Source organism: Falco biarmicus, chromosome 9 (assembly GCF_023638135.1).
Source record: "Falco biarmicus isolate bFalBia1 chromosome 9, bFalBia1.pri, whole genome shotgun sequence".
NCBI lineage: Eukaryota > Metazoa > Chordata > Aves > Falconiformes > Falconidae > Falco > Falco biarmicus.
In genome coordinates this window covers 39,649,715-39,661,318 of record NC_079296.1, presented here as the reverse complement: position 1 = coordinate 39,661,318, position 11,604 = coordinate 39,649,715, and the positions used below count along the sequence as shown (strand labels likewise).

Genomic DNA, 11,604 nt, shown 5'->3' with positions numbered 1-11,604 from the left:
ACTAATCCTGCTGGGGAAAAATAAGTTATTTTTCAGTCGGAGCTGCTTAGCACGTGGCCCCACAGAACAGCTGTGATGAGGTAGCCTGTTTCAGGTCAGCCCCAGCTCACTGCTCCCACAGAAGGGCAAGTTACAACCTCCACTATCACCTGCCTGGCTGGCTGTGACAGGTGACAAGGCAGTGGAATGGAGTGTTTCTGTTCATGTAAGTAAAGCAAAGAAAATGGTATGTGTTTACAAGAAGGAAATAAAATTATTTAAGCACCTATCTCATGTCACTGTCAGGGATGATAGCGCAGGGCTGATAGCTACAGAGAGACCTTTTGGCTGTCTCTGCAACAGAAGCTATATAAGAAGGAATTTTTAGTGTGGCTACCTCTGCTGAAGAGTCAGGATTCTTTGGGGGGGCAGGGGGTGAGGGAAATTGCAAGCTCTGCCTTCTGTTTTTAAGACTAAACTGCCCCTTCATATATAGCTGCACAAAGAAAACACCCGATGCGAAGGAAGCTGCTTCTCTGTAGGAAGACCATGTTGAGGCAAAACTCCAAACTGCTACCACTGAAAGTGGTGTTAAAACTTTTCTCTCTCCTGCAATGCAAATGTTTGTTTGTTCCTGCAGTCTGCCGACTCAACACGTGACCACTGCTGAAATCAAACTCCAGGCAGCATGGCTTGGCATGAGAGTTTTTCACTCCCATGAGCGATGCAGAAAGGAGAATAGGTGCAACGTTCCCTTTAACAGGCTCCGAGCACTGAGCTGCAGCATAAACACTGCTAGCATGGCTGTGAGCTTGCACCAGCCCCAGGAAGGTAATGCGGAAAGCTGAATATTTCTGCGTAGTACAGACAGCATCCTGGAGCTGGAGCGGGCTATACCAGTAAAGAGTTGGACTCTTTCCCTCCCTTTCAAACACAGCCAGTGTCAGCCAGCCAGGAAGGCTGCAAAGCTGGCAGAGAGGTGCTACATGGGAGCAGGTAGGATTGCCCCTTGCAGCAGCAGCAGGGGACATTTATAAAGCATCCTGCAGCTGAGAATCCATTGAATAATGACTTTCCCTTAGAAAATCCTTTACCTTCCAGGGGAAAAGCTAAGTGTATGAAATAAGATGAAATACTGTAATTTTCCCAAGTAAGGAATTCTTTGGTCTGAATTCAGGGCTAAGCAATTACACAGTCCATTTAAAGAATGAAAGGTTGTATAGAGAATACTCGCCACTAGAGGACAAATTTCATAGGTATACAGCGATAAATCTAAGGAAATTCTTTGCCAGTGTCTGTCAGCAATTAGTTTATGCCCCAACAGTTTAAAACCCGTTTCAAATGATTATCACCTGTCAGCTTGTTTAGAGTTCTGGCGTCGTGAAATGATAAGAAGAAATGCCTGGTTTGCTTTCCTGGCACGGCTGGCGTGGCTGCCAGCACCCCCCCACGCTGCCTTCCCCATGCCCCACAGCCGCCTCCACAGGACAGGGGGACGGGGCCAGGGCTGGTGACCCCCTCACCCCCCAGCAGGATGACGGCCGGCCAGCTTGGCTCCCACCCGAATGTAGAGCCTCGTGCCCCCCCCGATAGCACCACGTGTGGGAGCCCCCCCCTGCCCTCCCCCCCACCCCTTCAGGCATGACGAAACGGTGGCGCGTGTGAGCCCCGTGTGGGAAGTGATGCGATTTTGCATGAGCTACAGTGGCAACAAAGCGGGAAGTTGCGGGCAGTGACACTGCGTGTACCCAGAGCCTGGCACAGCGCGTGGAAAGCTTCCCTTCCCACGGGTGGCGTGGCGGAGCCCAGCGGTTTTGTACTGGGCAGAGCTAACAGCTCCTTGGGTCCGCTATTTCAAGTGTCTCACCGAGAACCAATTTTAAACATGCATCCCGACACTGAGTTCTATTCATAGACTTCGCTTTACCACAGAAACCATGCTTGTCTTGGAACACAGAAATACTATCCCTGTTGAATATAGCCAACAAACATATGCTGTGCAAAAAGAAATTGCGATTACCCAATCTCTGGCTGTATCTCCACAGAAGGAGAAACCAAAGAAAAGCAATGGGGAAGAAGCAATGTGGAGTCTCTCGAGAATAAAATCCACAGGCTGCGCCACCAGTTGCTACTTACAGTGCAGCGAAACCCAAAATACAGAAGTGTTGGTCTTATATTTTGGGTTTACATAAAGGGAAAAGAGGATCTTGTGACCTCGTCCTCTGAGAGCATTTCATTTTCAGGAGCTCCGGCCTTGAACTCCTTCCTGCTCCCAGGTCAGTAGCAGCTGTTTCACCACCTCCACCTCCTGCTGGCCAGCTGCCAGGGGTGGGAGCACACCTTGCCCAGGCTGCCCTTCCCATGGAAAGTTGGACGGGGTGATCGCGAGGCCCCTTCCAAGCCGAGCTGTTCTCTGGTGCCACAAAAGCTGGCTCACTAGCAAAACAGATGGAGAAAATCAAGTACAGCCACAGGTGATAAAATCCCTTACTGCAAAGGACTAAGAAATACAATAGGAAACAAAGTCAACCGGCCAAACTGTTCCAAAGTTAACCAGCGTGGTAGTGTGGCTGCCCCCAAACCAGGTGTAGGCTGGACAGTGTCTGCAAGGCCTTTCTGCCTGAGCACGTGGCCTGTGGAGTTCACCTGTATAAAAAGAAGTTCGTCACTCCCTAAAGACTCAGAGCTAAGAGCTATGGCCATCTTTTCCTCCGCCTTCTTTCTCTCCTGTGTTTGTTTCACGAGAAGGAACCTGAACTTACCCAGGCGTTTTTTGTCTTGTAATCATCTGAAGTGTTCCTCCAGGCCTATTTGCTGCAGGAGTTAAGGTATTATTGAGATCAAACAATATGAAATCCTTAGAGCTGTGAAAATACAGGATTTCCTGCCTCAGAGCTACTAAACCCTACTCTTTAATTCCACTAAGGAAGCACAGAGCTACGATAAAACCACATGCCCAGGGACTGGAAGAAGAAACAGGCATCTGTGTCAAGAATATATTGTATTGGTAGGGTTGGAAGGTATCAGAAATGCTCACTTTGAAACATAACGGTGAAACTCCTCCAGTGTTAACAATTAGCTTTAGAAAGGCTTGTGTTTAAAATGCCACTGTTTGTGTGCTGCACCAGGTAAAACCTCTCTTTAATTTGCTGCAAGGCAAGATTTTCCTGCTAGCTATATATAGATCGTAACTTCCTTTTCAAAACCTGTGAGAACAAATGACAAAAAGCAGAGAGGTTAGTTTGTGTGCGCTGCTAATGCTACAGGTCGTTTGCTCCTCGGTCAGAGGTTCCTAGGCCGCCCTGCTGAGATGGAAAGAAAGGGACGGGGCAGTGGGCACTGCATCAGAGGAGCCCCCACGCCACCGAGGGCTGCCCTGCTCTCCTGGGGCACACGTATCCCAGGAACACAAAGGCGGAGGAGAAGCAGTACGCCCGCTAACAAAGCGCGAGTCAAAAGGTGGAAAACGGGAGCACAGTGGAGAGCGGACATTGTCTGCGGCAGAGCGGGGGGTTAGGAGGGGAAAGCACAGCGAAGCCTTGGTGTGGGAGCCTCGGCGAGGAGAGGCAGCTCGTCCAGCGCGGATGTGGGGGAGAGCACAAACATCCTGCTCAGGAAAGCAGCGGAACAGGCGACGGTGGCTGTGGAAGGAGGAAGGAAGGGAAATTCCCAGTTACAGGCACGGGGCGGGAAAGGCCTCAGCTGTGAGAGCGGGAGAGGGCCTGACAGGATGTCACGGGAGAGGGTACGAACAAAATCACCACCTACCGAAAAGGTCAGAGAGCATGAGAACGCAGTGCTGATCAGGCAGGGGTTCGGTCTGCACACACAGATCTCATCAGTTTCCATGAAGCTGGAAGAATAGAAGAAATAGATTTTAAATTTTAACTCAGATTGTTATAAACCTCTACGTCTGACCTGCATAACAGGGACCGTGGTTTCACTGCTGACAATTCCAGCAACCCGGTAACTTCAGCTTCAGCTAAACCATGTATGCAGCCAGCCCGCCATGATGAAAGACCTCAGGTCATAGCAGCCCCACTTTATTCTTTGCTAATTACTTACTCTTCATTAGTTACCTCTGCGCTACAATAGGAAGAAAATTGCCACGGTCACTTACTGTACGGCAGTGGATGGAGATGTAGAGAAGGAGCCAGAAAAGGGGGGAGGGAAGGGGTATGTGTGGAGACCAGGGCTTGCAGTTTTGATGACTTTGAGACGCGAGCTTTCAAAGGACGGGGAAAAGAAAAAAAGAGGAAGAGTTCCATGGAGAGCATAGCAGATCAAGACAGCCATGGTGTCCATAGGAAGGTGGCAAAAGATGACATGCATATTCTCGTTCTAGGAGTGTACAGCACTCCTGCAGTCCGTCAGCTTCAGCTGATCTCATCAGATACTTTTGGCCATACTAAAATAGTTGAGATTAGGAGGCTTTCTGGTCTGCAGAGTCTTTAGGAACTGAAGATGGGAAGAACACGGCCAGTAACACCTTGCAGAACATGGAAATGGCTGAGAGGGAAAACTAACCTGCAAACAACACTCCTCCCCACAACCCCTCCTTAGTCTCAGACATCAGCTATGAAAATCTCAGGCTGCGCTGGCCGTGAGCACACCGCCAGCGCCGTTTGGTGCAGGGGAGCGGGGAGCTCTGCTTTGCTGCGCCAGAGTCAGAAATCTCAAGGTAACTGAATCAGCTGAGTTTGGTACACTCAGTATTTAAAAAAGCAAGAATTTCTGGCCTCTTTTAGTGGTATTTGAACTGTTACCTTTAACAACTTCTTGTGGTCTGTTACTGCTTGCGGCATGCGACTTGCAGTCTTTTTGAGTTGATGGCAATAAACAGTTTACAGCGCTCCCCCCGTCGTGCTTGGCTTGTGCCACCTTCTCCTTGTTCACTCGCTTTTGGCTCCTTCCCTCCCACAAGTTACTGGGTGACACTGTCATTGTTGCGGGCAGTTTATGAGGCCAGGCCAGGCCATCTGCAAGCACAGCAATTCCTAAAGCAATTAGCAAAATGCGTCGTGTTATGTTTTTTACGTGTTGCAGATCCATCAGATATACTCATTAACCACAAAATTTTCAAGCTATACATCTGGTGTAACTACTGCATCAATTTACCATAGAGAAACTACACTAAACAAATCGAGCAGGCAGTTCAACTTATAGTGACTAATCGAAATCCTATTTATGCAGTTCATAAGCTAATTTATCCATTTATCTTTGCTACAAAAGCAACACAGATCTACTTACCCCAGCAAGTTGTGCAGCACCATGTAACGCCGCAGCTTGAGCCCGTCAGTTTTGCCTTTCCAAAATGAGACTCGTCTTAAAATCCCGTCCATCTCTCAGGCCGCCTTTGGGAGGATTCCTGCCGCTTCACCCACACGTTTTCACGGGTTATCAACTTTTGTCATACACCTAAGGATTCATCAGCAAAGGTGGCAGGAAAGGGCTCATCAAGGAAGAACTTTAACATTCACACTTCGCAACAGGCTCTGCTCAGCGGTTCACTCGGTGCCCACGCAAGGAGGCAAAACTCCGACCCCGCTGGCAGGCACAGGGATCCCACCCCACGTCTGTAGGTGCTGTGGGGTGACTGGGGCAGCAGCCAGCGCCCCGTGGGGGCTCAGAGGATGGTACCAAAGCTCAGACCTCGAGGCACCGGGCGCTGCCTGCTCTGCAGTCGCTGGCAGTAAAGCACCGGAACGCCTGTGGGAAGAGGTAGAGCAGGAAGCCGGAGGCTTTGGCCAGGACCAACGTAGCAACGTGACACTTTCCAAGAGCAACCCAGGGGAAACCAACCCGTTGCCTTCAACTCAGCTGCAAAGACATCCCAGCACAAGGAGCGAGCTGGGACAACAGACACTGCTCAGGCCAGAACAACTGCTCTTTGTGTAGAAAAAACACCAGGGGGGTGGAGGGGAGATATGGCCATCTGCAGCAGGAATGCAAATTTCAGCAGCCTCAAGAAATTTCTCAAATGTAAAAAGTACCTCATCAAAACCCGATTCAGAGGGAAAAATACTTACAACTTGATAAAAATTCTCTTTTTTACGTATCTTGAGCTTAAGAAAAAAAGTACGTGTGACTGAAGTCCACTTGTCATTAAGCAAACTTACAACAGCAGGTTTTGCATCTTTGGCCAACGCTCCAGATCTGTGCCGCTGGCACTGCGAAGGAAAGTGCTGCACGGAACCGGGTCCGAAGCTGAGAACCTACTGCCAAGCACAGCGACATTAACCCCAAAGTATTTCTTTGCACCTTCAAATAAATTCAAAATTTTAAAACCAACTAAAGAACATTACTTTTGGAACCAGAAATTGCTTTCACATGTCACTATTTCTTAAGGTAACTTATGTGAGTTTTTTGTTGTGGTGTTTGGTTTTGCTTTGGTTTTTTTCTCGGTGACCCAAAACCTGGTCAGACCTTGTCAGACCGGGAGCAGTAACCAGGCGAGTTACGTCCCAGTTGGGACACGTCACGAGCTAGTCGATGGCTGCGCCTAATGTTTGGTATCAAATCTAAACTCTTCAATAATTTCACTAATTTAAATCCACGTACACCTTAACGTTTCACACTAACTCCAAGAGCTCTGCTCAGTGGTCTACCATTTATCATTATTAAATAAAAGAGATATGAATCTTTTTTCTTTAATCATCCATTATTTTGTGGTATTGCTTGAACTGTAAAAGGCCAAGACGGTATAAAAAAAATTGTTCTGTAACAACTCCTTCCCCCCTCACCCACAGTAAGTGTTGTATTATTGAAGACAGAACATATGCAATGCTTAAATTGTTTTATTCTTAAGGAGAGGCTCTTTCTGGCTCAGCCGTCAGAGCTGTGCTCCAGCACTTCCCCTGGCAGTTTTGTCTCAAGCCCGGAGGGGGCAGAGCGGTGCACAGGAACCCGGCAGAACATCTCAAGCGTTACAATCAGAGATGCATGTGCCAGTACTGCCAACACTCACACACGGGCCACGGACACCGAAAAACAAACACGACGAGACAACATTTGATAAAGTCATTTTAATGGAAAATGTAAAACCCCTTTCAACTTCAATGTACAAAGCATGTGTAACACTTCCACTTTTAACAAATTAAAGCAAGCCAATGTTTTAAAAAAATACATCATTGAATGTATATATGTATATATTTACATAGCATATTAAGTTTAATATTTAGCTTTAAAAGTTCACATAAATTTTACCAAAATGAGACAATTTTTAAATAAATTACACCTTTTGAAAATGTTTAATTGTACACTGAATAGCTTCAATAAAATACTGAAGTGTCTGTATTTAATATCTACTTTATATACTTTATATTTTACAAAGTTTACAATTATTTGGCAGTAATTTTCAGATTATGACATGACTGCTGTGCGGACTCAGCAAGATCCCAAATGCAGGCAATAGCTGGTGTTTGTGTCCTACTCTCACAGTAACCTGTCTCAATGTAGTGAAAAATATCTGAATTATTTTAGCAAACTGTACAAGTCACATTTACATTTGATCAACAATATAGCATAGAATTTTGTGTTTTTCTTCCAAAAATAAATACATCATCTTAAATCTTTGACATTTCACAAACTTCATGTACATTATAATACAGGACAGCAGAATGCTGCTTAATTGTTTGCAAGTCTAACATGTAATCACAGTGGCTGTGATATGAAGCTCTACCGCTGCAGTGTCATTAACAAGTAAATACGATGACTACGTTTTCTTGGCACTGATGGTTTGTGAAGCTTACATTAGTGTGCATACTGTTCATGTATTAGAAAAAATAACCTCCGTTTGATGTTAACACAAAAAAGCAGAGCGTGCTTAGTTCTCATCTGTATCTTCCATTTCACCTTCATGAATCTTCAAAGCTCTCACCATTTCTTTAACGGCATGATACAAGATATTTTTAACCTGCAAGAACATCAGACAGATTTTAGTGAGGCCTACGACTAAGGAACTCTGCAAAGTAACTGCGTTTAGGACTGAGCCCTAAGCCTAGTGGGTGGTAAACCCCCCCCCACAAACGAAGGCTGCATCAAACCAGTGCAAAAGGAAACACCTTTTTACGTATTTTGAAACATAACATGAACTAAATAAAACCAGCAACTCAAGGGAGAGTCATTTACACCCCTGGCATTCATGCTGCTGCTCATTGTTATTCTGTGTGAACAGCAGCGAGGAAGTAGCTCCACGCACTGCTCCGCATTTCAATGAGCCTCGGCATGCCTGCCTTCTCAACAGCTTCCAGAGCAGAATTCATTTCCTACCTGCAGTTTATCATCGTAATTGATTTCTTCCTTTGACAGCCTCAGCTCCTGCGTTAAGTGAAATGACTGTACAAGATGTTCTGGAGACACAAAGTCTTCGGTTACTTGAACGCAGCTGTGAAAATTTTGCACCTATCCAAAACACCAAGAAGAAGAGTGGTAATTCGTATTGTGGGGTTACTCTTTGGCAGAGACACCTGAGAAAAGAGTGGGCATTGAGATCTTTCAAACCATGGGCTTATCAGACTAGAGGGTGTCTTCATACATTTTATGTAGAGAGCAATTAAGAGTATTCGACTTATCTAAATGAGCTTCTGGCAAAAGGTACACTTTGAACAATGCGCATCTGCCTGCGCTCCGGCACTTCTGCCTGCAGGGGCTCCGACATGAATGCAGCGCCTGCACCAGCTGCACAGGCACCCTGCGCACATCGGCTGCACGGCCACCTCCCAAGCACGGCGCCTGCGCCGCAGCCACAGACCGACTCTGCAGCAGCCCTGCCCTACGGGACCCCCCAGCACCTCGGGCCACGCAGACACGCGGGAAGCTTGTGTTCTGCCAGGCACAGCTTGCCACATTTGCTGCAAAATAATTGCCAGTGGAAATATTGGGGGAAAAAAAAAAAAAAGAAAAAAAAAGAAAAAGAAGAACAAAGGGGCAGGGTCGGCACCCGGGGTAGGGAAGCACTTTCTTTTTTCTCTTGAACACTTCTTACTGATAAAAGGTAACTACTGTGAGAAATGGACACCATCTCCTGCGACCCAGGTCATACCTACAGGACAGGGGTAAGGAAAAAACGCTTCCTGGTTGTGACCTGACTACCAGCTCCTGTCTGTCCGCTTCAGAAACACACAGCACCAGGTTTCACCCCGAAATCCTTACGAATTACACTGTTTCTTCAGCATGTGAAACACCACATTTCCCAAAATTCCAACAACTGCTCATAAAGTTGTGCAATGTCAATTCTGCAAACTTCCAAGCTGCGGGTGGGTGGGGAGGGAGCGCCTTTGCCATCCTCACAAACAGTCCCACCCTGCTCAGCACTGATGAAGACCTGCATATTTTAGGCTTGAGCCTAGCAAAATCTAGAGGTTTGTAAAGCATACCGCAATACTTCCACTGTGATACCTGACATTTAGAAAACCTTTGGTTTGAACACTGCACTTCATTTGAAAATTAAATTTTCTTCAAAAACACTGCCCGAGTCCAATTTTACAGCCTTACGGGTGAAATTCCAGAGGGTAACCGCTATCTCAACACTAGTATCATACACGGGGTTTCTGCAGCCTCGTAACCATCAAGGACAAAGCTGTGCTGTTCCCTCCTGCAAATTGATCAAAACAAAAATAATTCCAGAGACAACAAGGGTTTGTAGATGCCACAAAATTTGCAAATGGCAGGAAGCCAGGAGCAAGGGAACAGCAGCTGCAGAAGTGCCACTACCAAGCTCCCACCAGTGCTTGGGGAATTTCCTAGAGCTTCGTCTGAAACGTCTCTGCACCGTGCAGCCGGCTCCAGCTCCGCTCTCTTCCCCCGCAGGCATCTCACCTGCTTCAAGTCTCTACCTGCCCTTGTTTTCCTTTCCACCCCCATGCAAATCTCACACCACTCTTCCACTTTCTCCCCACCGAGACAAGGTTCTAACTCCTCTCCCTCCACTGCAGAACAGGCAGCATTTGTTGCCTGCAGATCTGTCCCCCTGCCGTGCCTTAAACCTCCTTCCCTTCCCAGGCCTGTCTTATCAGTGTGCGAGTCTGTGGGGGAGGACAGATTCACCTGGCTGGCCCCGTGCTCACCACGGAACGCCTGCTGACAGCCCCCCGCAGCTCTGTTCATAGCATTTGTAACACCAGCTGATACACTGACACAGGCAAGTAAGCGTGTTCAGCAAGGATTCCCCGGAGGTTGGTGGGGCGAGGACCACAGCACTGCCAGGACCGTCCCGGTTCCAGCTGAAGCAAGAGAACAGCTTTGCCCCCGAGGCCCCGCAGAGCAGAGGTTTTCCAGCAGGGCCTGGGAGGTGGGTGGAACACTGGAAAAGCCTCAGACTTGGGCCAGGACGGGAAAGGCGAGTGGGCAGGGAGGCAAGGGCCATCCACCCTCCCAGCTGCAGCTCCTCACCGCACAGCTGTCTCCCTTCTGTCCTGATGCTGAGGATCAGCCATTTCCTCCACGGCTTAGCTCCAGGGCCAGCGCTCAGCCCAGCAGCTCTGCATACGTAACTCCCAGGCCTTTATCCTACATCCTTATCGTAACATCACCGGGATGTCGCATTACCTCCAGCATGTTGCTTTACAATATATAATCCGGCTGCTAAATCAAGATAATACCACTATAAAAACCAACACCATAATAACCTGTTCTACTATGAACAAGTTTTGCACGTAGCCTGAACAACACATTTCAATCACTGACTCAAGCACTTCTGGCTTTTAAATTATTGCTAAAATATTTTACAAATTTGGAGTCACCAAATTAAAACCGGGGACGGCATCCCTAGAGGATGGCTGTGATACCAGATGATCCAGAGCAGCAGGAAGAGGGAACCATTCAAAGGAACAGCAAACCACCCCTTTTTCAGCTGGGGGAGTTTCCAAGGAGAGCCGAGGGCTTGCTGTTCCAAGTGCCAGAGAACATGGCCCAGATGTTAGCAACGCGGGGGACACTTCTGAGCTCCCCTACTTGTACAGCCAAAAAGAAAGGAGATACAATCCTGCAGTGCATCACTCACGGTACATTCAGAGAACCATCTGCAGAGGAGACCAGGCCAACGCTGTATCTATTTCTGGTCTCCCCCCAAGAGAGCAATTCCTTCCACCAGAGGTACTGGCAAGGCTACTCCGACCGTCACAGCTCACTGGAGAGGCTCTCCCTCCCACCCCACCACTGGAACAGTACGACTTTGCCTACTGAAATAAATGACCACAAGGGAAGCGTGACTGCTGTCTGCAGGTACGCAGGGAGGAGGGGGAAACCTGGGAAGCAAAAGGAATGTTCTATGCTACCATAAAATAGTAAGCACAAGTCCCTTTAAAAGCTAGACATGAATCCACAGAAGCTGGGGTAGGGGAGAAGAATATACAGTACACACAACCACCTCCATGTTAAGAGCAGCAGAATTCTAGACCAACACATCAGAAGCAGCAGTGTGACCATAATCCTGACTGGCTCCGGAATGGAAGTGTCTAAGCCATACTATGCAGTGACCACAGGCAGCTGGGCTCCCTAACTCCGCCCCTCACCCTGATTTCCTCTGCCCCACGACAATACCATGAGCACATAAAACCAGAAATGATAATTTACCACCAAACTAAGTATCAACTCTCATCCAGTTTTAATTACTGAAGATTCATG

General features: G+C 47.6%; 1 protein-coding gene across 3 annotated transcripts in view; it reads right to left on the bottom strand.

The window, feature by feature from the left end:
• Positions 1-6,989: 6,989 nt before the first annotated feature.
• Positions 6,990-11,604, bottom strand: part of JMJD1C (jumonji domain containing 1C) — a 165,996-nt gene continuing 161,381 nt past the window's right edge. For all 3 annotated transcript variants that reach the window (XM_056351587.1, XM_056351588.1, XM_056351589.1), the window contains 2 exons: positions 8,251-8,382; positions 6,990-7,894 (listed from right to left, as the gene is read on the bottom strand). In XM_056351587.1, coding sequence (XP_056207562.1) covers positions 7,805-7,894; positions 8,251-8,382 — 222 coding nt within the window. In that variant the 3' untranslated portion in view covers positions 6,990-7,804. The remainder of the gene's footprint in view (positions 7,895-8,250; positions 8,383-11,604) is intronic.